This window comes from Aspergillus welwitschiae (assembly GCF_003344945.1).
Source record: "Aspergillus welwitschiae strain CBS 139.54b unplaced genomic scaffold BDQ94scaffold_21, whole genome shotgun sequence".
NCBI lineage: Eukaryota > Fungi > Ascomycota > Eurotiomycetes > Eurotiales > Aspergillaceae > Aspergillus > Aspergillus welwitschiae.
The window spans coordinates 534,919-559,352 of NW_020798715.1; the positions used below are offsets into that span (position 1 = coordinate 534,919).

The 24,434-nt window shown below is 44.9% G+C and overlaps 11 protein-coding genes across 11 annotated transcripts; 5 read left to right on the top strand and 6 right to left on the bottom strand.

Annotated features, from left to right (window-relative positions):
- Positions 1-530: 530 nt before the first annotated feature.
- BDQ94DRAFT_171710 (mating alpha-pheromone PpgA) lies at positions 531-857 on the top strand (the record flags this gene model as incomplete). Its single annotated transcript, XM_026771822.1, has 1 exon — positions 531-857. The coding sequence occupies one exon, from the start codon at positions 531-533 to the stop codon at positions 855-857; it is 327 nt and encodes a 108-aa protein (XP_026625063.1).
- BDQ94DRAFT_146321 (uncharacterized protein) lies at positions 737-1,312 on the top strand. Its single transcript, XM_026766800.1, has one exon. It carries the CDS (start codon positions 884-886, stop codon positions 1,196-1,198), a length of 315 nt encoding a protein of 104 aa, XP_026625064.1. The 5' UTR covers positions 737-883; the 3' UTR covers positions 1,199-1,312.
- Positions 1,313-1,703: 391 nt separating this feature from the next.
- Positions 1,704-2,513, bottom strand: BDQ94DRAFT_171711 (uncharacterized protein; the record flags this gene model as incomplete). Its single annotated transcript, XM_026771823.1, has 1 exon — positions 1,704-2,513. One exon carries the CDS (start codon positions 2,511-2,513, stop codon positions 1,704-1,706), a length of 810 nt encoding a protein of 269 aa, XP_026625065.1.
- Positions 2,514-3,487: 974 nt separating this feature from the next.
- On the top strand, positions 3,488-4,946 carry BDQ94DRAFT_146325 (proteasome core particle subunit alpha 7). Its single transcript, XM_026766801.1, has 5 exons — positions 3,488-3,750; positions 3,809-3,874; positions 3,936-4,094; positions 4,177-4,503; positions 4,558-4,946. The coding sequence occupies exons 1-5, from the start codon at positions 3,748-3,750 to the stop codon at positions 4,894-4,896; spliced, it is 894 nt and encodes a 297-aa protein (XP_026625066.1). The 5' UTR covers positions 3,488-3,747; the 3' UTR covers positions 4,897-4,946.
- On the bottom strand, positions 4,947-6,315 carry BDQ94DRAFT_146326 (lumazine synthase RIB4). The gene is made up of 4 exons (XM_026766802.1): positions 6,191-6,315; positions 5,897-6,133; positions 5,666-5,831; positions 4,947-5,582 (listed from the first exon to the last, which is right to left on the bottom strand). Exons 2-4 carry the CDS (start codon positions 5,943-5,945, stop codon positions 5,165-5,167), a joined length of 633 nt encoding a protein of 210 aa, XP_026625067.1. The 5' UTR covers positions 5,946-6,133; positions 6,191-6,315; the 3' UTR covers positions 4,947-5,164.
- A 132-nt stretch (positions 6,316-6,447) lies between these two features.
- gfa1 (glutamine--fructose-6-phosphate transaminase (isomerizing) GFA1) lies at positions 6,448-9,173 on the bottom strand. The gene is made up of 7 exons (XM_026776030.1): positions 9,060-9,173; positions 8,890-8,996; positions 8,761-8,831; positions 8,438-8,669; positions 6,973-8,366; positions 6,758-6,919; positions 6,448-6,703 (listed from the first exon to the last, which is right to left on the bottom strand). The coding sequence occupies exons 2-7, from the start codon at positions 8,892-8,894 to the stop codon at positions 6,483-6,485; spliced, it is 2,085 nt and encodes a 694-aa protein (XP_026625068.1). The 5' UTR covers positions 8,895-8,996; positions 9,060-9,173; the 3' UTR covers positions 6,448-6,482.
- A 291-nt stretch (positions 9,174-9,464) lies between these two features.
- On the bottom strand, positions 9,465-10,523 carry BDQ94DRAFT_146334 (uncharacterized protein). The gene has a single exon (XM_026766803.1). It carries the CDS (start codon positions 9,843-9,845, stop codon positions 9,570-9,572), a length of 276 nt encoding a protein of 91 aa, XP_026625069.1. The 5' UTR covers positions 9,846-10,523; the 3' UTR covers positions 9,465-9,569.
- A 1,865-nt stretch (positions 10,524-12,388) lies between these two features.
- Positions 12,389-16,221, top strand: set1 (histone methyltransferase SET1). Its single transcript, XM_026776031.1, has 2 exons — positions 12,389-16,008; positions 16,064-16,221. The coding sequence occupies exons 1-2, from the start codon at positions 12,393-12,395 to the stop codon at positions 16,165-16,167; spliced, it is 3,720 nt and encodes a 1,239-aa protein (XP_026625070.1). The 5' UTR covers positions 12,389-12,392; the 3' UTR covers positions 16,168-16,221.
- A 467-nt stretch (positions 16,222-16,688) lies between these two features.
- BDQ94DRAFT_160372 (RNA methylation protein TRM112) lies at positions 16,689-17,158 on the bottom strand (the record flags this gene model as incomplete). The annotated part of the gene is made up of 2 exons (XM_026769211.1): positions 16,689-16,901; positions 16,973-17,158. 2 exons carry the CDS (start codon positions 17,156-17,158, stop codon positions 16,689-16,691), a joined length of 399 nt encoding a protein of 132 aa, XP_026625071.1.
- A 441-nt stretch (positions 17,159-17,599) lies between these two features.
- Positions 17,600-18,982, bottom strand: BDQ94DRAFT_146339 (uncharacterized protein). Its single transcript, XM_026766804.1, has one exon. The coding sequence runs from the start codon at positions 18,895-18,897 to the stop codon at positions 17,698-17,700; it is 1,200 nt and encodes a 399-aa protein (XP_026625072.1). The 5' UTR covers positions 18,898-18,982; the 3' UTR covers positions 17,600-17,697.
- An 845-nt stretch (positions 18,983-19,827) lies between these two features.
- BDQ94DRAFT_55168 (S-methyl-5-thioribose-1-phosphate isomerase) lies at positions 19,828-21,800 on the top strand. The gene is made up of 2 exons (XM_026776032.1): positions 19,828-20,716; positions 20,769-21,800. Exons 1-2 carry the CDS (start codon positions 20,196-20,198, stop codon positions 21,394-21,396), a joined length of 1,149 nt encoding a protein of 382 aa, XP_026625073.1. The 5' UTR covers positions 19,828-20,195; the 3' UTR covers positions 21,397-21,800.
- Positions 21,801-24,434: the final 2,634 nt, after the last annotated feature.

Genomic DNA, 24,434 nt, shown 5'->3' on the forward strand with positions numbered 1-24,434 from the left:
CCTCAAAGCTGACCCTTGGGTCTCTATCGCAACCTTACTATACAATTTACTTCCTTTTATTCCTTATTGAGGCTGGTAGCTAACACCAAACGGATAGTCATAACTGGAGACAGCCCTATTCCATCATTTCGACTCTATTGGTGGCAATATCGAGTGAAACTCTGGCTCGTTTCTCTTGCCTTGTCATTCAATACACTGTGGAAGTAGCCGTATCTACTTTATTGACTGATGTGTTGTCGTCCTGTTCAATTGGTGCTTTATTCAAGGACGATGTCATTGCTTCCTACCTTTGCTTTCCTAGCTCAGGCTCTGGACCCCCCTGAATAGCGATATGTTCTATTGATGTACAGCAAGGTAGAGCTGGCCCGGATTTTCTGGGGCTTTCTAAAAATCTATATAAAGGCTCTAGTTCTCTATGTTTGACAATCTTGAAGAACTACAAACTGACAAGCCAAAGCTCAAACAGCATTCCTCAAATTCAATTTATCTGACTTTCAGAAAACAAAAAACCCCCTCACATTTCTTTAAAAATGAAGCTCGTCTCTCTTGTCCTCGCTGCTCTTGCTGCCACTACTGTGCAGGCTGCTGCCCTGCAGAGATGGTGTGTCCTCCCTGGCCAGCCATGCAACATGATCAAGCGTGCGGCTGATGCTAGCGGAGAAGTCAAGCGGTCTGCCGATGCTCTGGCTGAAGCCATTGCAGATGCCACCCCCGAGACCCTTCAGAGATGGTGTGTCCTGCCTGGCCAACCTTGCAACAAGATCAAGCGGGCTGTCGAAGCCGGCAGTGAAGTCAAGCGCTCTGCCGATGCCTTTGCGGAGGCTATGGCAGATATCGATGAGTCCGACTTCCAGTAGACTGGGTCACTGCCTCCAACAAGCCCATGCCTCTCTTTCTCGCCCGTCGCCAGTCTTGTAGGACTCAAGCAATCAGAATCGGGCTTCGTTATCTTCTTCTTGCTACATATTATTTCATCATGTTACTTTTGAACTACGTCATATTCTCTCCCGAAACTGTTATACTGTCGCTGGGGAGGGCTTGGCTTGAAATCCAGAAAAAAGAAATCCAAAACTTCTACAAATGGTCATACTATAACTCGGCCGAATCGAAGACCGGCAAACCAAGTGCTGCGTACTGTCTAGTCACTCTTTGCCGCAATATATCTACCGCACCGACTCCTTTGGATGCTGGCAGCTAAAACTACCTCTTTGAGCCCTTTCCCTTCGGTTCAGACCTTGATTGAATACCTATAGTGGCCCTCGAATGGGTGAGGTGCTCAAACTTGGGGAGGAAGAAGGAAGAGATGGTGAACAAAAGGGGCTTGGGAGATAGAGGGAGCATAGTTTCGTCATGTCTACGAAGTTGCCTGTGGGCCCCCATGGCCATATACTGCTTATTGAAAATTAGTACTACAAAAACCTGTTAACATGTTCTCTCTTCCTCTACAGCTTGCCTATAGTTGGCAGGCTTCTTCCGTAGTTCAAGTCGCTACAAGCACATATAATCTTTGACGGCATCAGCTAGACTATCTAATTGGTTCCTACAATTCTACTGAGCCAGGAAAACATAAAGCTATCAAACATAACATTTCTTGGTATTGGCCATTTCGGAAACTCGCATGCTCGTCATTATGGTAACATCATCTAGGCAATAACTACCAAAATAGTGGGATTGAACGCCATAGCTATCTTTGTACACTCGATCTAACGAGGTTGCACTAAGCCGCAATGGGAATGACGGTTCATCTCGTCGAATAGACCGTATTGATACTCTACCGAACTCTGCTGTGTAGGCTCCCACCATCTTCGACAGTGAGCATAGTAAATAGGGTCACTCGAAAGCTTGTATGGTGATCCGGTTGTTGGTTCAGCCACGAGGTGTGCGGGCTGAGCTGCAGGGACTCCATTCCTTTCCTGGGCTATCGCCTCATATCCAGTTACCATATATGGCTCAGCATACAGGTGTCCATCATCTCCATTCTCATTCCGGTCAGGTACATCGCACATTTCACGATCACCACCTGTGGCTGCCCAATCCAATGGAGTCGGGCCATGGCCAACAGCACTGGCTACATTCGACCTTTCCTGGTTCAGCAATCTGGTTTCGCTGGCGTGGCCAGTTGCTGCATAGCTATGCTCTGGGGAGATCTGCCACATCTGGATGAGGCGTGATTGTTGTTCTGGGATGGCATGTTCAAAAAGCTCCGTCTGCTTGGCTGAGAGTGTTGAGGGGTCCACGTTGTGCTGTCGGAGTGTCTCGTTGACGGCAGCATTGGGGTCGCGGCGAGGAACTCCTTCTGAGGAACGAGTAGCATTCTGTTGAGCAACATGCGCAGAATGATGGTAATGTTGCGTGATGCTATACACAATTGGGGATGAGGGAGCAGGCCGCTGTGCTCCCACGCTCCCTTCGGGTGATAACGGCATCTCTAGGTTCATTTGCTTTTCGAAAAGTGCTGAGAGATCATTTTGTAATTTCAAATCGCTTTCAGAAGCGGACAATCCGCACTGCATGATTCTCTGGTCAGAGAGCTTATAGAATCATAAAGTTAGATATATGAAGTATCTACCTGGCTACAATAGGGGTTTTCGATGAAAGCAGCAAGTGCATTGGAGATATCTGTAACTTGCCCACAGCAGGGGCAGCTATGCAATATGGATGAAGACATATCGTCTATGTTCTTGGAGTGTGCAAATTGGAGGATGTATGATGCACGCTTGACCTTCTCCTGCTCGGTGTTCTCGAAGTGAAAGGGCGGGTGGCAAAGCCGTGGGAGGGAACAAATATTGAAGCTCTATACAGCTCCAGGTCCAATTTGGGATATACAGCCCTCTAGCCGAAGGGAATCAAGCAGCAGAGTAAGTAAAGGATATCAGTGCTCCGTGGATTGGAAAAATAAATAGGAAACATCAAGCAAGGTGGCGGGAAACATTGGTCAAATGTCAACTGAAACACAGGTCGATGCCCGAAACAGACACATGGTTGGGCATTTATAATGAAAGACGGTAGAATCAGTACCTTACTCATGCAGTCTCACAGTCTCTTGGTTCACAGAGAGTAGAAAATACCTACCTACTGATAGAAGGTTGCGCGGCTGACCACCCACCGGATGCTGGTTATGTCCTGACAGAACCATCTACGTCACTCAAGAAGATGATCGATTTCAGGCCGACAGGAGACAGCCGGCGGGGATAAAGACTGGTAATACATGCCAGCCCACATGCAGAGAATTAGTATACGGGTATGTACATACCGGTATCCCCTCGAATATGAAAGTATTGACCGGGTGGAAAACTTGTATGCGTTGACATCGAAGCCCCAATCAATTGTGGCGCGCAAGCGCTGTGCAATAGCTTTTGTCAAGTAGAGTATACTATATTATAGTATGTATAGGAACGATACAGTGAGACTTGTTCAGTCCTTATCGCAACCCAGCGGAGTGGGGCCAAGCAGAGCTGCAGGGATCGCATCACATGACAGCGTCGGGCTTGGTAAAAGCGGCAAGACACTAGCCTATACCAGGAAGGGGATGATGTACTCAGCTGTTCGTGCTTAGGCAGGCATTGCTAACTACGCGTACCTTAGCTACCTACCTTACCCGAGTGCTCACATCGCTATCTGCCTCGTTGCTTGTGTGAAAGCTTTCAAGTGTCCCCAGTAACTCATCACTTTGATCTTGTCGATATTCTCCTATCTTCTGATTTTACTCTTATCACTCGAATCTGTGTTGAACAACCCTCACCAGCCATGGTTCGTTTCTCAATCCCCAAGTCGACGTTCCTCTGTAACTGATTATCTCTTTACCTAGACTTCCATTGGCACTGGGTACGATCTCTCCAACTCAGTTTTCTCTCCAGATGGTCGCAACTTCCAGGTATCCATTCGCCTTCCTCCACCTTCATAGCAGACGCGGCTCTGTTGACTATTCAAAATAGGTAGAATATGCCGTTAAGGCGGTAGAGAATGGAGGGACAGCCATTGGTATCAGGTGCAAAGACGGTGTTGTGCTCGCAGTAGAGAAAATCATTACCAGCAAGCTTCTGAAGCCTGGCGCCAATAAGAGAATAGCTACGGTTGATCGTCACGTTGGCATTGTAAGGATCCACGCTGATTCCATATAGTGGGCATCTACGCTTTTTAGGGGCCTGTCGTGCTAATATGTTGCTTCCATGACAGGTTTCCGCCGGACTGGTGCCAGACGGGCGACATTTCGTTTCTCGGGCCCGTGACGAGGCTTCATCGTGGAGAAGTGTCTACAAAGGGCCAATTCCAACCTCCGCGCTATCCAATCGCCTTGGGAGTTACGTGCAAGCCTACACACTCTACTCTAGTGTCAGGCCTTTTGGCGTGACCGCTATTGTCGGAGGCTGGGACTCCGAAGCCGAGCTTGCTGTCGACGGTCAAGTCGGAAGTGGGCCCAAGGCGGGTTCTGGTGGTAAGGTCGAGGGCGCTAAGACTGGGGGCCCAGGTCTATATATGATTGAACCAAGCGGCCTGTACTGGGTATGTTCTTGCAATCTACAAAGGTGCTTTTAGACGATGCTGACGCTATCGAAGGGTTATTATGGCGCTGCCACCGGGAAAGGGAGACAAGCAGCCAAGGCTGAGCTTGAGAAACTCGACCTGAGCTCCGGCACACTGAGCCTTCTCGATGGAGTGAAGGAAGCGGCTCGAATTATTTATGTCGCCCATGAAGACAGTAAGGACAAGGATTTTGAACTGGAAATGACCTGGATCAGTTCATTAGATGGTCCGACAAAGGGGAGGCACGAGGAGGTACCTAGAGAACTCCGTGAGGAGGCAGAGCGGGCAGCAAAGAGAGCTCTGGAGGGAGAGGATGAGGACGAAGACGCAACAAAGGGTGACTCGAACGAGAATGAACGGATGGAGGAGTGAACTTTATAGCCTTAACCCTACACTTGGAACTCGGTCAAAGAATAATCCATCTCGTTATTTTGCCCTTATTCATGTGACCTTCATATCTTAATGCACGGTAAACGAATGTATGCTATATGGCAACTGTGACTTAAGGCCGCCAATCAAGGTTCCGATCTTCAACGTAAAGCAATCGATTATTCTTCTTTTGTAGAGGTGATCGATTACCGTAAATCAACTTCGAACCAACTCAAAACGGAAAAGAAATCGATGCCTTGCTGAAGGTCCACTAAACAACTTTACCCTCAGCCCAGTCTCTTCTCTTTGCTCCAAGTTCTACTGCAGCATTACCCCAGTCCTCTCCATGGTTGTGCATCCCCTTTTTGCCCAGGCCGGCTCTTTCCAAGCCTTGCTCTTCAGTCAAGACAGTAAGCACGCCAAAGATGACCGGCACTCCCGTATCGAGCTGCACACGCATCAATCCATGAGAGACGGCATCCGCGATGTATTCGAAATGCATAGTCTCCCCTTTAATCAGCACTCCAACGGCAATGATGGCATCAAAAGGTCTAGGCGTATCGGAAGATGGCGACTGTGGAGATGCCTTCGTGAGGTCCGCTGTAGAGGAGGACAGCAAATCGGTGGCACTGATGCCTTGCGCCGAGGCTGAGCCTTTGGAAGCTTCAATCTGGGAAGCCGCGTATAACCTGACAGCGTACAAAGTCAGCATCAGTCTCCGAAGTCTCCAATGAAATGCCCGAGAAGGAAAAGACATGATGACTATGCTTACTTCTGCACGGCGAAGGGCAACTCATAACTGCCTGGAACAGTGTGGACGGTTATGTTATTCTCAGAAACTCCAGCTGCAAGGAGGCTCCGCTTAGCCCCATCCACGAGAGGACCAATTATGCCCATATTCCACCTCGCATGGACAATGGCGATTCGTAGCCCAGCCCCTAAGATTCCATCATTTAGCAGACGGATCATTAATCATACGATCATCCTGAAAAGAGGTTATTACCATCGTATGTCTGCGCAGCGCCTGGGCCTTTCAGAGACAGAGAAGTCATCACGTCCGAATCCTGTAATGAAATTTCCAGATATTGGTCCTAATAGGCTACCGTTGTCAAATTGAAGGAAGATGGTGTTCGGGGAAACTGATGAGACAGACAAACAATGTGCAACAGAAGTGGGAGTTCCGGCGCAAAGTGGGGAACGGAAGTCTACCCCGCTGGATCAAGGATAATGATCTTTTGAGCTAGTTATCTAGTTAGCAGTACTTACTGATGTAATAAGATGTCCCCAGGTCCCTCACTCTTAACCCATGGAAGCCCACCTTATTGCATTCGACTCGATATGTGCAAGGCTAAATCGCTGGAGACTACTGGCTGCTACGGTTTGCCATGCGACAAAACGTCGGACACACCTCAGACAGACGATTACAACAGCAGGGAGGCAGAAGCAAACCGCAACTAGGAGAATCATGGGTAAAAACTACCAATACTGCAGGATTTATATGTTAACATCATTAATTTAGAGACCCTATGGATTAATTGAGAGTTCCCAGTCTCGTGCCCACGAATCTATCGTTTTTGCTTCGTCGCTCTCTATTCAACAGTAACCGACTTCGCGAGGTTACGGGGGAAATCGACGTTGAGACCCTCTCCCACTGCAAGCCAGTAGGAAATAAGCTGTAATGGAATAACGTTCAAAAGACCTTGAAGACAATCGACCGTCTTCGGGACCTCAATCTTTTCTGTTTGAGCGGCAGAGAACTCTGGATCATCGTAATTGCAGATCACGATAGGGCGGCCTCCTCGGGCAATGACTGTAGGATGGTTAGTGACTAAAGCTTACGGATTGGAGCGGAGGATTGACTAGCCTTGCTGATAAGCGTTCAGTGATTTTGAGAAGATGTTATCCCTCGTAAGGATCATGATGATGGGTAGGTTCTCATCGACAAGGGCAAGGACACCGTGTTTCAGTTCGCCTGACATAACAGCCTCGCAGTGCAGGTAGGAGATCTCCTTGATCTTAAGCGCACCTATAAAATCATGTTAACTGAGGAGTGATTATAGGAAAGATCAACCTGCTAACCTTCAAGGGCCGTAGGGAACTGGCCACCTCTACCCAACAGCAGCAAACTCTTCTGGTTCTTGAAGAACTTGGCGCACATCTGCTTAATGGGCTCATTGAGCTTCAGGATCTCCTTGAATTGCTCTGATACCTTGGCCAAACCCTCCATGATCTCCTCGCGTCTCTTCTGCTTGGAAGCCCGATCCTCGCTAAGCGAGAGTGCAAACATAACCATGGCCACGAACTGCGATGTGTATGCCTTCGTAGAAGCGACACCAATCTCTGGACCAGCATTGATGTGCACACCGCAGTGAGTCAGGAGGGAGATGGATGAGCCGACAACATTAACAATACCAACAGTCAAGGCACCACGCTCGAGACAATAGCGCAAGGCCATCAGGGAATCGGCTGTCTCTCCTGACTGGGAAACGAAGACACATGTGTCGTCACGGAACACAGGCGCTTGTCTGTCCAGGAAGTCCGAGGCAAGTTCAACTGAGATAGGAATCTCAGTAAGCTCCTCAAAAACACCACGCACAGCCATGCATGAGTGGTAACTGGTTCCACAAGCTACGAAGATGATTCTTCTGCACCGACGGATGGTAGAAATATACTGCCGGAGACCGCCCAGTGTGACCTGCTTGTTTGCGACATCCAGTCGACCGCGCATAGTGTTAACCACGGATTCGGGCTGCTCAAAGATCTCTTTCTGCATAAAGTGATCAAAGTTACCCTTCATAATCTCCTGTAGCTCAAGTTCAATGGTCTGAATGGCGCGGACATTAGACGTGCCATCATCCTTAGTCAAACGATGGATGTTCAGCTGTCCCTCATGAATATGAGCAATGTCATCATCTTCTAGGTAAAGGACCTTCTTAGTGTGCTCAACGATCGCTGATGGGTCTGATGACAAGAAGAATTCGGCTGGCTGAGGAACGCCGTCATCGGAAAGGAAAGCGCGAGACTGGGACCGGTGCAGGAGTGACTTGTCAGGAGGTGCAAGCAATCCAGTAGCAGACTTCTTGATGGCAACGTTTTGAGAAGCCTGCTCCGCTGGGAGGGGGCCATCTTCGGAGTATTCCACATCAACGAAGTCCACCTTCATCTTCCTTGAAGTTCGCACACCAATAACAAGCGGGGAACCTTTGCGGGCCGCAATAACTTCATGAGGATAGTGCACAGACTTGATGAGGAGACCGAAAGCGCCTTCGAGTTCTTTGACAACAGCCTTGGCCAACACCGTGAAGTCAATGTCTGGCTGCTGATCATAAAGATACTTAGTAAGCTTGGCGATGCATTCCGTGTCAGTCTCGGTCTCGAAGCGGAATCCTTTGCTCTCCAGCAAGGCTTTCAATTCTTTGTAGTTGGTGATGATACCATTGTGAACAACAGCAAACTCCCAGTTGGCATCAGATCTGGAAGGTGGCATGTGTTAGTCTCATGTTTCCTAAGCCTAATCCAACCGACGTAAATTCAGTGAACCCACCTGTGAGGATGACAGTTCTGGCGAGACGGAGTACCATGAGTAGCCCAGCGTGTGTGAGCAATGCCAGCATGGGACTCAAAAGTCTTGGTGAAATCGGGCTTGGACTCTTCAATGAGTTCCTTCAACTTAGCGACCTTGCCAACTTCCTTGAAGGCACAGACTTCCTTCTTCTTGTCGCCATCGACTGCGAGACCGGCTGAATCATAACCGCGGTATTCGAGTCTAGAAAGACCTACGCGATGTCAGGATACAAGATGTAATAGGACATGTTCGCGGAGCGATGTGAGACCTGATGGAGGCTGGCACGATGGAGAGGGACTGACCGTTAAGTATAGTATCGAGAATGAACCTGCGGTCTCTTTCGACAAGGTAGTTGATGTAGCCGAAAATGCCACTTTAAAGTTTGAATTAGACATCGCAATATACAAATTGAGCTTTGGAGCCATACATACCACATGATTATTTTTTGATGTGATTACTCGGAGGCGTGGGAGAGACTAGGGGACCGTTTGATGTTCCAAGAAGACGACACTATGTCTAGATATCGAAAGGAGTTCACCTGAAGAGAACAATGTTAATCAAGACACCGACAACATTGCATTCGGCAATGTATGTAACTTACTACTTATGAAAAGGAGTGATGAACAAGTGTGTAGGTATGAAAGGGGGAGTTGAAAGAAGGAGGAATCAGGAGGAAAGGACACGGAGAGGTTGAGGAGGTGGTTCACTGGGATCAACAAACAATTGGGAGGGTAGAAAGGAGGGGGAGCTGTTATGTTTTATGTGGTGAGATCGACCCACCTTGGCACACAGACCAGGGAAGCTGCTATAGGCACACTCAGCCATTCGTCAAATGAGGTAGCAGCCAATAAGCCCACCCTGCGCCTCACACAATCGACTGGTATGTTTCACCCGTGACCTGAGTCAGGCCAGGACCATCCGCATCCAAGGTAGCGATTGAGTATTATTGTACTAGCTTGTACGAATTGCTCAGTAGATACCGAAGTAGAATACTCACCCCCACCTGCATCGTCAGAATAGCGCTCCACTTTTAACTATTATTAGTCAAGTTAGGCAAATTCTTTCCCTGACGCCATGGATCTGGTTCTAATGCTGAGACGGAGTATATGATCTAGGGGACTTCTAAACATAGGTTTCTAATAATAACTTCAGTACTAGGTAATAAATATACTATCACTTCACCCTCCCTACCGATGGTAGTGGTGACCTGCTTGAAAGACATGTTACTACTACAGTTGGAACATGCAACTAATCGAGTTATTGACGGCAGGTAAAAGCAGGTGCAGCACCCATGTCGGTAGTAGTTATGTATGTGTCTTAGGACAAAGAACCTAGCAGATAGAGGCCCTAAATCGTGAGGGTGCCCCTCTTTGTTCTTGAGTCGCATCCCACACTAGATTTTGCCTCTGGTGTGAACTTGCCCATGGGAACCGAGATAATTGAGTGGGAAAAGGGGGAGGGGTATTTGTCGCGATGTGTTTTAAAGGGGCCACCGTGCGTATCCCCTGGGTACTTCATCTGACCCATGGGGAACTGAACCAGAAACTCGAGGCTCCCCTTTCCTAAGCCAAATACCGAATAGTAGTGGTTCAACCAAACAAGATCCCAAACCAATCTTCAGGAGCCGCCGAGCTCTCGTGTTCAAGCAGGTTGGGCAAGTCAATATTTCTAAGTATGGACATGATATGTAAAGCATGGGGTTTATTATATATGTGACAGGCCATTCAATGAGACCTGGATCATGAGTCTCACGTACAAAAAACTATTATAGCTGATGCTAATAACACTTTCGCAGATGCAGAATGCCTACCGAGCATGCAGGCACACCGCCGACTGAGTGGCAAAAACAAAGAAGTGGCCTACATGTACATGCAATACTCCATATCTTTCATGATTCGTATCCGGATTCCAGGAAGCAAGGAGTAAATAGATGGACTACGTCACTGTATACAGTAGTCAAAGCTTAAGGTTTATTATGGTGCTATCTGTTGTCGCACAATATAGGACTCTGCATACCCGACAACATTTATGGTGTTCTCAGCGAAGTTGTAGTTTTATGGAGTACCGCACACAGCGTCGCCAATAGTCTGCCTTGCTGTGCGATGGATACCGATACGGACTAGAAGCCCCACACCTCAGTGCTGTAGGGTTTTGAGCTCTAATGGGCGGCCTTGGAGGCTGATGCTTTCAACTTCTTACTGGTAATTTGCGTGTGTAGGGTTTGTCTTCTTCGCGGTTCTCGCATTAAAATCTGCTGCATAGATATCTGCCCCTCCAGATGCAAGTATGTGCGATGAGTAGTCTGGAAATTTGATAGCCTAATCATATTTCTACATAGTGTTATCTTTATTACAAGCACAGAATCAGATGAAAGTTAAGAGAGGCAAACTATTATAGTTTACTGCTATGTTTAAGTACTAGTTTTGGCCCGCGAGCCCCGTGCAAGTGCCTCGCCACCGCCCAAGGGAAGTTAACAAGCTTATGTAGTATCTTCTACCTACACCATTATCGGTTAGATCACTCATCCTACCCATTGTAGCCTGGTAAGCTCAGGAGTCGTTGAAGTAACACGCTTGGTGTGATACCTTGAAATCCAAGCCCACTAGCCCGCGGGGACGACAGTCCACTTCACCACCGTCTCATCAGTATGTCTAAGCTGTTACAAATCGGAAGGGTTCCAATCTTGCAAGACATTGGACTTGAAGCTCAGGTCCAAGTCCTATTAACTACTACCACCGTTCCTTACTTGAACTTCACCATAATTATTGTATATAGCACAAGCCATACAAGCTGGATGTAGTTCCATACTACACTGTATCTCCAGAGGCTGTAAAACCAAGTATATTGGAATGACGACGGCAATTGCATTACAGCAAAACAAGTTTGTCAAAGGATGAAGCCACGGATGCGAACAGCAGGATCATCATGCCAACCGATCTTGAACGCCAGGTCTTTCTTCTTTCTGGAGTGCCATGCAGAGCCGTGACATCAAGATGCACTGCTAAATATGCATACATTTATTTACTTTGGGATGGAATCTACATCTTTTACCGTCCGCTGGGTAGTCGATGTCTTTCGCGAAGTGAAAGGTCACCACAGCACGTAACACACATACGCTAAATGATCAAAGGATAACATCGGCACAGGACTAGCGTAGGAGTTGACGATTTTACATAACGGTTGACAAGGTTCTGGTTAGGCATCCTCTGGGGTAGTAGACAGGAGCAATGGACCTAAGGTGACAAAGTATAGTGGATGGCTTTTCTACCTATCGCTGCGTACTCCGCACCCCTAATGTACGTATTAAGAGCAGAAACTGCATAAGGAAGATAGTCTGCGTCGAAACGCGGAAAAACGCCTATAACTTCGCAGACACTATGGAAATGTGCAGTGCTTGTCTGCCCTTTCGTTTTGCGCTTTTCCAATTCGTGTATTACGCCTTCTTCCTAGCCGACAGCCGTGTTTGTTGAGCCGTCCATCGCAATCGCACATGGATTGTTACGCTCCCCGCCACCTTGCAAGCTATTTCCTGCCATGAATCGCTCTCTCCGCGCGCTTTTCCTGTCGCGTTGGTAGGGGCTCACCAGAACGGGGCAAACGAGATTGTTTAACCTCTTAATCAGTACTGCCTCTCTCTGCTTTCTTTTCTTACCTTCCCTCTTCGATCATACCCTCTTTAATTTTGATTTTTCTACCCCAGGAGCTGTAAACCCACCCCTTCTGTAACCCTCCTTTCCTCTAATTCCGCCCGAGCCTACTTCTCTCGATTCTACCCGCTTTCTCCAGACTTTACTGATTTACTTTTCTCGCGTTACCGCCTTGTGCCCAGGATATTTCCTGCCAATAAATCCGTGCACCGAATAATATACAACTACTAAGGATGCTACCTGCTGGTCGGAGCTGTCGTGGTCTTGGCTTGTAGCCACCTCTCAACATGTCGCGCTCATCAGCAGGATTTGCAGACTTCTTCCCAACCGCACCGTCTGTCCTCCAGCAAAAGCGCAAGAGCATCCGGGAGCGGCCTCGCTCCGAGGCCCATCCTGACCAAGATCATAGCGATGAAGGGCATACACTCCTTGAAGAGCCCAAGGCAATCCTTGAGTTGACACAGAGTCTTTACGCAGAGGAACACAAGTTGCCTATTGTCAATGGCGATGGACCTGCAAGTTCTGCCAGCGTGAGCGTTTCGGCTTCCCGCCCATCGACACATAACCATAGCACGGCATATGGGAATGAAGCGCGTCTGGATACGCTTACGCCACTCACTAACGCGGAGTCTTCGCCTGCTCAGAGGCTCAGTCCATCTCACATAAGGATAGCCAACGGAATCGAGGATAGTTCGGGCACTATGAAGACCGACGATATGAAGCCCGCCATGACGCCCCTACAAACCCCACCAACGCCCCGATCGCAGAGTCGCACTTCTGGAAATGTGAGGGGCTGGAAGTTGGTCTATGACCCTGATTCGGAGAAGCGGATCTCCTCGAAGGAGAAGCGAAGAAAAGCGCGATATGTGGATATAGTGTCTAATGGGCAAGACGATCGACCAGCAGACCCTCGTCTAAAGATTTCCAATTATTCACGAGGTGGTGGCTGCAAGCAAAAGACCAAATTCCGGCCAGCTCCTTACTCATTGAGACACTGGCCATACGACGCTTCGACAACCATTGGTCCTGGACCCCCGGTACAGATAGTGGTCACCGGATTCGATCCTTTGACTCCAATTGCCCCAATAAATGCGTTGTTCTCGAGCTTCGGAGAGATTTCTGAAATCAACAACCGCACGGATCCAATAACCGGTAGATTTCTGGGAATATGTTCAGTCAAATACAAAGATAGCGCATCTTTTAGGGGAGGTGGGCCCGTTCTCGCGGCGAATGCAGCCAGGCGAGCCTATTATGAATGCAAAAAGGAGCAACGGATTGGAACGCGCAGAATCAGGGTTGAGCTAGACCGTGATGGCATCGTCTCGGCAAAAATAGTGACAAGGGCAATTGATTCTCAGAGGATGGGGGACAGGAACAATCTTCTGACTGCAGAGGAAGCTAAAACGGGCATCTCGGCCAAAAATAATGAGCCTCCACCGACGGCCCCCAAGGGCCCTTCTGGAAGGTCTCAAATGCGCCCTACGGTCCCAGTCCCGGAAGGGCCGAGAGCAAGCTTTTTGAGGCCTGTTGTACCATCACTTGTGGAAGAAACACCCATATTGAGTCAGATCAAGCGTGACCCATATATTGTCATCGCACACTGTTACGTACCGGTGCTCAGCACCACCGTTCCGCACCTGAAGAAGAGGCTCAAATTATTCGATTGGAAAGACATACGGTGCGATAAGACAGGGTACTACATTGTTTTTGAGAATTCAAGGCGCGGCGAAGAAGAAACTGAAAGATGCTACAAGATGTGCCATATGAAACCCCTGTTCACATACATCATGAACATGGAGAGTCAGCCCTATGGGAACCCTAATTACGAACGAAGTCCAAGTCCCCAAAGACTGCAGGCGGAAAAGCGAGAGCGAGCCGAAAAGGACAGGCTGAAAAGGGAAACAGAGTTAGACGTGGAAGAAGAGAAGAGACAACGTGCCCTGGATCTGGACCCTTGCAGAGAGGTGGTGGCAATAATAATCCGGGACCTACGAGACAAATTACTTGAAGATGTGAAGTCTCGAATTGCCGCACCGGCCTTGTATGACTACCTTGACCCAGTTCGACATGCTACAAAGAGGGAAAGGCTGGGTATTCCTGAGCCGGAAGGGGCTAAAAGGCCTATGTTCCGCATCGACCTCGACAGTTCAGCTGGCACACCTGACTCACGCTCCGACTTGTCAACCAGTAGGAATCCTCTGGGTTCGTCTGGTCTAAATATACTTGCTCTTCCCCGGATCAGAAAGGCGCATCGATTGGATCGCACGAACGCTGCGTTCTTGGATGAGAGAAGAAAACAGCCCTTACGAAAAAAGGAAGTAAGACCACTTTACCATCGTCTCCAGCAACTACACGATGTGGACGATTCAGACGATGAGCAAAGGACGCCCTTTACCAGGGACACTGAAGATCTAGACAGTCGTGCCCCAAGCCGAATGAGTTCTGAGACATCGGACTCAGAGGAAGACTTGGACCGATTCGGTTCTGAAACATTAGATGTTCCTGCTGCCGAAAGGCAGACCGATAGCGATAGGTCTCACGATGTAGACATCACGAGAGATGAGATATCTCGCGTTTCGCCGAACGAGGCTCCCGAGCAGGTCACTGACCGACTCCCATCTACATCACGCAAAAGGAAGGTGGATGATGAGCGAGCAAAGGCACGGAAGAGACAGAAAGAAAACGATGAATGTTTCGGTATGGACGATGCAGGAGGATCTGGAGAGGATCAAAACATGACATACTCCCCATCTCGGTCAGTTACCATGCAGGATGTCATCGCAGCGGCAGATGAACCATCTTCAACTGGCACGGATCCCTTGGTCCCTCAGCGTCAATTAGCAGGGCGTGGCCAAGAAGATGATGCATTGGCACTCATGGACTCATGGAGTGCTAATGTCGAGTTCAAAAATTTCGGCAAAGACCACCGCCATCTTGCATCCCAAGTTGGTAGTCTTGAGCATGGCAAGCAGACTGAAGAGCCTAGAACGGAGATTGAATGGCGAGTATCGAATGACGAGCCTCGCTCAACAGTTGATGACGACGAATCAATTGTGCTGGATCTCGACGGTTGGCAAAATTTAATCAAGGATGAAGAGGACCTTTACTTTCTTCGTGATGTTTTACGAGAATTTTCGAGATCCAATGTTGGGAACCTTTCAGCTTGGGCTTGGAGACAAAAGGAGATCAAGGCACTTAATCGCCCTGAAGAGTCTGGTCCGGTACGCGAGGAGACCATCATTCCCGGTTACTACGTTTCAAACACGACTGGGGCAGCGAGAACTGAGGGAAGAAAACGAATCTTGGAGTCGGAGAAATCGAAATATCTGCCGCATCGGATCAAAGTTCAAAAGGCCCGTGAAGAGCGAGAAGCTAGGGCGAAGAGCGATCCACACGCTGTTGCTGCAGAAGCCGCAAGGATTGCTGCAGCAAAAACGATCTCTAAGTCCACTTCCCGTTCAACGAGGGTTAATAATCGCCGCCTCATTGCTGATATCAACGCTCAAAAGCAGGCTCTTCCTACTCAGAGCGGCGAAGGAGATGTTCTCCGGTTCAATCAGTTGAAGAAACGGAAGAAGCCGGTTCGTTTCGCTCGATCAGCCATCCATAATTGGGGCCTTTATGCAGAGGAGAACATATCTGCCAACGACATGATCATTGAATATGTGGGTGAGAAGGTCCGGCAGCAGGTCGCAGATATGAGAGAACGGCGCTACCTGAAAAGCGGAATCGGTAGTAGTTACCTTTTTCGTATCGACGAAAACACGGTTATAGATGCGACAAAGAGGGGTGGTATTGCTAGGTTTATCAATCACAGCTGTACGCCCAATTGCACTGCCAAGATAATCAAGGTCGATGGCAGCAAGCGGATCGTCATCTATGCATTACGAGACATCGAAAGGGGTAAGTGGACATTTACTGGTCAGATTGAAGAGGTACTAACATACTCCATGAACAGACGAAGAGCTGACCTATGACTACAAATTTGAGAGGGAGTGGGATAGCGATGACAGGATTCCGTGCCTCTGTGGTTCGACCGGGTGTAAAGGTTTTCTCAACTAAAGCTCCCACTTGAGTTTCGTGAATCCATGCCAAAGAGCTTCCCCACTACCTTTTGTCTCTCACTCTTTCTCTCACACTTTCTCCCTCCCCCTTTCCATACCCACCCACCTAAATCTCGGTACCTTCCCGGTCTTGCTCTGCAATTCCATCTATAGATAGATGCATTAGTCTGACGGCGTTCTTTTGGAATTGGTCGAGAAAAGGGTCTGCATCCGGCTGGTAGAATTGTATTTTATGACAACGAAGTGCGTATCTCATGATATGAGTTGACCAGCTGCAAGGTATTCGTGGATTTCCATGTTCCAAATTGACTTGCATCCTTAAATTACGTGTGGCATTAGAGTTGACAGCCGGTTGGCAGATTTGATAAATGCAAAGCCGCCGACGGAATGCAAAATGATTCCTGTCAATAAGAGACCAGAATATTCCTGAACAAGCATCTCGAGTTCTAGTGATCGAATTCACTTGTACTCAGACTCATGTATTTAAACTGTGCTTGGTCAGCAAGGTCCAAAGACAAATCAACCGGAAAGGATTATCAGACCCAAATGACTAGGAAGAAGAAAGTTAGCGATTCCTTCCTTGATCATATATTCGTGGCCGCAATTTCCGCAACACAATCTTCCTTCAACAACTTGTGTTTCCAACAAGAGCTTGTGGAGTTCCTTTAGAAGCTGCTCATCATTAAGCGCATCACCTTCCGGTTTAGTGTCAGGAATTTTGGGAAAACCGAGCTATGTCCGGGTGAGTTCAAACGGCCTATACAGCATATGGTATGATTTGCATTGGATCAATGTACACGCACCTCATTTGCCATGACTCGCAGGCCTTCCCAATCAATCCGAGGAATGATATTCAATATGAACTCTGGCTGGAACTCAAGTTCTTGCAATTCTAATTCCGCATCTCGAAAATGCAGCGGATATGATGCTGCTGCTGTTTTGCACCCCTTCACAGCACAGGCTAGGAAATTGACAGTGATGAGCTTCATTTCGTATAGAGATATTGACCCAGGATGAAGTAAGTGGACGACGGTCCTACATGTTCCTTCAAAGTTCCCTTTGGTTATATCGGGTGGGAAAATTTTAGTGTCTTACGTTATCGGTAATTTTCATACATGGGCTGCCGTTTTTCAAGCCTCGGCGAAATTTAAGCTTGCATGCTACGATTTAGGAGTAAGTAGTAGGCAAGCACATGCCTGTAGAGAAAACAAAGGTGAAGATGAAATATTCAGACTTGAGAACGTATGTCAGCTGTCTCTATGGCGCAGAGAATCACTGGTATGGTGTAATGCCTTGGGATCATGTGATGTTTCATATTGGGTTATGACTCTCTTCCCCCGCTCATTCCTGGAAAGATTAAAGGCAAGATAAAACTCACTTCAGAGACCAAACTGTAGAGAATTCAGAAAATATAAGACCACTACAATTTGCAATATAAATAATGAAATCTAGGGCTAGTACAAACTGTTATTCAGCATTGTAAACAGAGTTTTGAACATATTTTTTTACCTACATCTTGGTAACTCGTTCACTTGATCATAACCTCCACAAGATCGCTATTCATGAGCTCGTAGTCTGCAAGATAAGCCTTATATTCTAAGCGGTCACCGTCAAATACAAGTTGTATATCGCGGGTTGCGGGTATCTGCCTAGCAGCACGAAAGGTAGCAACTAGCTCTGATACCTGCATCTCCATATTCAGCTTTACCTTCAGATCGCTAAATCCAGGACACTTTAATATTATCATGTCTGGGGACGAAGTTGCTCCGCCCCAGCACGTATATTCCGGACTGGACTTAGTGTCAGTCACAGTCTGTGATTCATATAGATCGGCGCTGAGAATGTCTTCGGTAGAAGCTTCCATATGGACTTGTATATCCTCCACATCTAACTGAAATGTGTCATATTCATTCAAGTAACCGCTTTTTGTATGGATTCCCAGGCTTCGGCATGTAGTAACATCAAACAGCCTCTTACCCTTCCAGGTCAGGAAGACCGAATCTTGCATTTCTTTGGTGAATTTCTGGCGATTACACCATGCTAGACGAACATCCTTTAAAGGTTGGTTCATTTTTCGGCGGACAATCAATGGTTTGGTATTTGGGATTTTTGAGGTAATGAGGATCTGAACTATTGCTTGATTATGGGCAAGACTGTGATTATGGGGTGTGACAGTCTCATCAACTTCTCGGGCATTCTGGTAATGTGACTCTTTCACGGAAGCTATTTTATTCTCATCGACTGCCTTCGTAACTTCTGATTGCGCACTGGTTGTCCCACCCTGAATGAGCTCCACATCAGGTGGTGACTCACAACACTGGACGCCAGTCTCCGTTGCAATTCCAGCTGTGATGCCACAGGATGAAAGTCCTGCGGATGGACCACAACTATTGTCGTTGTTGTTTTCGTTGTTATTGGTCTCTTGTAAGTGCTTATAAGAAGCATTAGAGTTTAACGGTGTTTCCACATTGCGCGGTACTTCATCGTGAGGGAGGCCCCCTGATGAACTTTCTGCGGGGGGCTGTCCGCAGGAGAGACGTCGACGTTTGGAATTTTTGTGCTCTGGTTCGTGTTCTGGTGCGTGCATTATAGACAGTCGGTTAGCACGTGCTTCTCGGTTGGCAGTGATAATGTCATTATAGACTTGGCCAGCATGACGGTAGAAATTCGGGTCTGTTCCCTCATCCCCCCTGCTTGCCCATGAAGGCTTCTTGAAGAATGAACGCATCTAAACTGGACGTGGTGAAAGGTATTAATGCGTGTAAATTGGACATCAATCGAACTATAATGAATCCGAGTAGTTGGCTAGATGCAGTCACACGGAATACTTGATAAAACAGTACCCATTGTTACAGTGTTACAGCTTCCGGAGAGGCACGTGCTGTATGACCCCAGCCTTCGTCTAATCCCTTTTGGGCTAAGACTGACGATACCACCAATCACTTCTAAATCAGTGAAATTGCCGGTTACAACACCGAGCGCCTGCTGAGCATTTCCAGCCCTTGTTCAGAGCTTAAAGATAGGAGGAGAGAAAGTACAACAAAATGGAGAACGGTGCCTCATCTGATGGCAAGGATCCCTCAGCTTTTCTGGGTGAAATCATTGGCGCCCCAGTTACTGTTAAATTGAACTCAGGCGTTGTCTATAAAGGTGAACGATCATATTCTGCTTTGTTCTACCTACCATTTCTGCCAGTATCGTGTCTTTTTCCCCTGGTACAGGAGAAGGGAACCACTCTTATGGGGGACAGGAGATAGATACAATCGAAGAACAGGAATATTAAAATGCTAACGAACTCTTCAGGGGAACTTCAATCGGTAGATGGCTATATGAATATCGCTCTGGAGAAATCTGAAGAGTTTGTTAATGGAAAATTGTCCCGCAGTTACGGGGATGCCTTCATTCGTGGAAATAATGGTTTGTTATGTCACACCTAAGGAGATGAACACGTCTAACTATCTCTCTTCGACTCGCATAGTGCTGTATATATCCGCGCATTGATTCTATGAATTTCTTTAAGCGACTCTTCTCTATCAATGGATGACCAGCGCAGATAGTCAGTCCAAATGATTATTGTTTCAGCCTCTTAATGAGTTTATCAGCGGATACAAGCTCTTATTATAAGACACATGTCAAATAAAAAGATAGTTATACTTTAGAATCTGCGCTGCTTCCATTGCGCAAGTCTCCCAGCCATCCATCGCCCATGGAGGGGCAACCGTCGGACTAGAGGCAGCTTTATAAGGTACGGCGGTGACTAGGCACCTGTGCCCCACCCAACGGTTAAAAGTGCGATTCTAGGTTCGGAGAGGGGTAAACCCAGTGCTGTGTTACAGACCAGCAAGTTAGGCTCCGAGTTCAAATTTTCTAACCATCTAACCAACGTCACATTGTGCCTTACTTTGTCTTTCCATACTCGGGGCTGCAGACCTCACTTACAGGTTTATTTTCAAGTGTGCCCTCAAAAGGAACATTCAGCGTTCAGAAGTATTGAATTGATTTGCCTCTCTCGGATTAAAACGAATCATGACTTTACAGGCAATCAGATATAATGATGGCGATTTGTCTATTATAGATCAGTTGCAGCTTCCATATGTTGAACGTTACATAACGGTACAATCGAGTGAGGAAGCATGGCACGCAATAAAAGATATGCGAGTAAGAGGGGCACCCGCTATTGCCATTGTAGCGGCCCTCGCTCTTGCATCCGAGCTTCATAGGCTCATGGCATGCAATAACATACCTTCGGAAGCCCCAGAGGTTCAAGCCTTTATTGCGAAAAAGCTCGATTATCTCGTGAGCAGCAGGCCCACAGCAGTGAATCTTGCCGATGCTGCTCGGAAACTCAGGGCCGTGGCGAGTGATCATACACAAAGGCCTGGATCGACCGGGCGCAGCGTCGCTACTGCTCTGATACAAGCAGCAGAGGAAATGCTGAAGAAGGATATCGAGGACAATAAAAACATAGGAAAGCATGGTGCCCAATGGATCATGGCCAATGCCGCGGGTAAGCCGAAGGCTACTGTTCTCACTCATTGCAATACGGGGTAAGTACAGCGAAGCTCAACTGCAGGTTATCCGGTTCTAACCCGCTGTCAGCTCCCTTGCAACATCAGGATACGGCACTGCGCTCGGGGTTATCCGCGCCCTTGCGTCTGCAGACAATTTGAACCATGCTTACTGCACCGAGACACGACCCTACAATCAAGGATCTCGGTTGACTGCGTTCGAATTGGTCCACGACCGTCTCCCCGCCACCCTCATAACAGACTCCATGGCCGCTGCTCTACTTGCGAAGTCTGGTTCTAAGGTAGATGCCATCGTAGTGGGGGCGGATAGGGTGGCTGCTAACGGAGATACGGCGAATAAAATTGGTACTTATGGCCTCGCTGTGCTTGCAAGGTATCACGGTGTAAAGTTCCTCGTCGCTGCACCGCTTACTACAATTGATCTGGCCACCCCATCCGGGAATGAAATCATAATCGAGGAACGTGCGGCCTCCGAGGTCACAAATGTCAGAGGGCCGCGTGCCAGCAATTCTACCAATGGGATTGAACTAGAAACTGTGCGCATAGCCGCCGATGGCATCGATGTCTGGAACCCGGCCTTTGATGTCACACCGTCCACACTTATTGACGGTATCATTACAGAGAGGGGCGTGGTCGAGAAGGACGCCAGTGGACAATTTCACTTGGAGGACTTGTTTCGCAACTCATCTTCAACATGAGCAGGCGTCGATGTCACCTCTTCTTGATTATAGCATTGCCCGCTCATCTGTTCGGTTCCTGGGCGCTTTTCAAACGCATTCAGTAAATCCTCTATTTTGTTTTCCAGGGTGTCCAAATGATTTTCCAGCGCTAGAGCTGTCATTTCGCCACTGGGAACAGTCCGTTAGATGAGGACAAGAATTGATTGTCTTGCACGCATACCTTGTAATATCTTTGAAAGCCTGTTGCTAGCGATTAGCATCTTCGTGTTGAATGTAGCAATACTTTAAGGGCGCTCTCGGGCATATGTATCCACTGAAGTACGATTCCTGATTATGCTTAAAATCAACTTACTTGGGCGATGGTATCATTCTGTTGGTCACTAGACGGCATGGCTGCTGTACGGGTACTTAGTTGGTGGGTGATAACACGATAATTTGATTGCCTACAAGGACTTTCTTGCTAGGTTAAATAAAGTATAGAGTAATGTTCTGCCAGTCAATTCCGCCATATATCTGGACGTTTGTTTGTTTGCATTTCGGCAGCTTTCTAGAGCCTTGTCATAGCAGTAGTCAAGTGACTGCATACTGACTCTCCTATGGTATTATCCAATCCCATCCAACCCGCCCGGCTCAGCAATCCACGTAGTACTTTGCAAGCGGCGATTTGACGGACTTCTGCTATACAAGACACCTTTTCAGATTAATATATCTCAGCTATTACGGCAGTTATTAATACATAAATTCTTACAAGTAAATATAGTAGATATCAATATGTTGTTAAATTCTATGGAATTTCCTGATCACTATCTATGTTAATATAATAGCTTAGAGTTTGTGTTCTATATTTGATTTATTTGATGTACTGTGCAAATCAAATTAGTTATATAATATTATCTGAATAGTCCCTATACTCTATCTCGGTCCTAGTGAATTTCTGGCAGTAGAATTTCATAATCAGACAAGATTATTTTTATATGGTATTATATTTTTCTGTTGTGATAAGATCTACTTCTCATAATAGAAGGCCTGTCAACTAAATAAGGAATCAGTATAAGGGTGAATATAATAATATAGTGTGAAGAATATATCTTTATCACAAAATATAAATATAAAGTTATATCTTCTTAAATATCATTATTAATTATCTTATGCTCTGTCTGTTAATAGAAAGTTGTTGATGAATAATTTATATCAATCGAGTCTTCCAACAGGATTAATACCAGTATGGCTATTTTTTATAATATTCTATATTATAAGTGTGAGACCAGTTAAATATATCCTATTTAGCACATCTAAACTAGAATATCAAATATAAGAAAAGAAAGAAAGAAGTATAGAAAAAAATAAAATAAATAAAATAAATAAAATAAATAAAATAAATAAAATAAATAAAATAAATAAAATAAATAAAATAAATAAAATAAATAAGATAAATATAATTCTATTATATAATCCACTTATATATCTCTGAAAATTATTAATTATTATAATATTTTTTATCGGGATTAGCTGCTCTCAGCCAGCAGAATATTATATTTTTATAATTTCATATAAATTTGTTAATCTCAGCCGTGGTAAGCTACTGTAATAATTATTTGGTAAAAATTTTAGAATAAATAACAATTATTATATTATAGTCTTATAAATAAAAAAGAAGTATTCTTGAAATTCTTAATAAAATATTATATATTATTAATCTTATTTAATATGAATTAGTTAATTCATTATTATCAATGATTATAATATCAATAATTAGTCAGAATCTCTTTAATATCTTGCTTAATTTAGTTATTTTTAATAAAGATAATAATATTCTAGATTTAATTAACTAAGATTTTTTATAATTTTTATAAGTATAATTTCTTAAATTAGAAGAATTAATTATAAGATCTTAGTTTTCCATGTCTTATTACATAACTTCCGTGGAGGCTATATGATCTATTCTACTCTGAGGACTAAAAACAATAATAGACAGGACAGTTTAATAAATAAAAGCTGCTAGTAAAATTAATAAAAAAAGCTAAGAAATTTATTTAAAAAATAGATTAATAAAAGAAAGTTTGTAATAAAAGCAAGAATTAAAAAAATTATTAGTTAAATTTTAATTAATTTTAAAAATAAATAGAATAAGCTAATTTTATTACTAGAAAAGATTTTTTAGATTTAAAAATTCTTAGTAAATATATTTTTAATAATATTCTCAGTTATCATAATCTCTAGACTTTATATTATCTTCAAATCTTTTATTTTTTTGTAATCAAAACTAGTATATAACTTAAAAATATTATTATTATTTTATGAGTATCTCAATATCGCTTTAAAATTTTACTAATAGATTAAATGAGCTTAAATAAACTGACTGGACTAATTTAATTAAGAATTTATAAATATACAGTTGACTTCTGAGCTTCGAATAATTATAGAATCAGAAATCTCTATCTAATATCTAATTTTTTTAAATTTTTTATCCAATTCCTTGAAATTTTTAAGATTAATTTTTAATATATAGTTTAACAAATAATAATAAATTAATTAAATAATTAAATGTTTTATGAAAAATTTAAAATTTTTAGTAAAGCAGCTCATATTATAGATTCTAAATTTAAAATATATTATAAAATAAATAAATTTAAGAAATTAGAAAAGCTAGAAAAATCTAAGATTTTTAAATTAAAAATTAGAATAAATTACCAGCAGCTGTATAAACAGATGATTATTTAATATAATTATTTTATAAAAAGAAGTACTAGAATAAATTTTATTCATAAAGATTAATCAATAGTTCTAGAATTAAAAATAATAATTATTAAGAATATTAAGTCACTAGATTATCTTATTCTGATTGATAATGATAATTCTTAATATTATAAATAAAAAATCTAGATCTGATAAAGATTATTTATAAATATTAATTATTTTAGTAATATTTTTTTTTCAAAATCTATATTTAAAATTATTATAGAAAGATATCAATATATAATTATATATTATTTCTTATACTGAAGCTTACGGGAGCCAGATATTTACTAATATTAAAAAATAATTTATCTATTTTT

Bases quoted from the DNA above. Each gene is read 5' to 3' on its own strand.
- BDQ94DRAFT_146326 (XM_026766802.1), bottom strand. From the start codon at position 5,945: ATGACTTCTCTGTCTCTGAAAGGCCCAGGCGCTGCGCAGACATACGAT. The intron at 5,832-5,896 runs GTAATAACCTCT...ATGGAATCTTAG, and splicing joins CGCTGCGCAGACATACGATG to GGGCTGGGCTACGAATCGCC. The intron at 5,583-5,665 runs GTAAGCATAGTC...GTACGCTGTCAG, and splicing joins TTGCCCTTCGCCGTGCAGAA to GTTATACGCGGCTTCCCAGA.
- BDQ94DRAFT_55168 (XM_026776032.1), top strand. From the start codon at position 20,196: ATGACTTTACAGGCAATCAGATATAATGATGGCGATTTGTCTATTATA. The intron at 20,717-20,768 runs GTAAGTACAGCG...ACCCGCTGTCAG, and splicing joins CTCACTCATTGCAATACGGG to CTCCCTTGCAACATCAGGAT.
- gfa1 (XM_026776030.1), bottom strand. The intron at 6,920-6,972 runs GTTAGCAGGTTG...ATGATTTTATAG, and splicing joins GTTCCCTACGGCCCTTGAAG to GTGCGCTTAAGATCAAGGAG. The intron at 6,704-6,757 runs GCTAGTCAATCC...ACCATCCTACAG, and splicing joins ACTGAACGCTTATCAGCAAG to TCATTGCCCGAGGAGGCCGC.
- BDQ94DRAFT_146339 (XM_026766804.1), bottom strand. From the start codon at position 18,897: ATGCGTTCATTCTTCAAGAAGCCTTCATGGGCAAGCAGGGGGGATGAG.
- BDQ94DRAFT_146321 (XM_026766800.1), top strand. From the start codon at position 884: ATGCCTCTCTTTCTCGCCCGTCGCCAGTCTTGTAGGACTCAAGCAATC.
- set1 (XM_026776031.1), top strand. From the start codon at position 12,393: ATGTCGCGCTCATCAGCAGGATTTGCAGACTTCTTCCCAACCGCACCG. The intron at 16,009-16,063 runs GTAAGTGGACAT...CTCCATGAACAG, and splicing joins ATTACGAGACATCGAAAGGG to ACGAAGAGCTGACCTATGAC.
- BDQ94DRAFT_146334 (XM_026766803.1), bottom strand. From the start codon at position 9,845: ATGCGACTCAAGAACAAAGAGGGGCACCCTCACGATTTAGGGCCTCTA.
- BDQ94DRAFT_146325 (XM_026766801.1), top strand. The intron at 3,875-3,935 runs GTATCCATTCGC...TATTCAAAATAG, and splicing joins CAGATGGTCGCAACTTCCAG to GTAGAATATGCCGTTAAGGC. The intron at 4,504-4,557 runs GTATGTTCTTGC...ACGCTATCGAAG, and splicing joins AACCAAGCGGCCTGTACTGG to GGTTATTATGGCGCTGCCAC.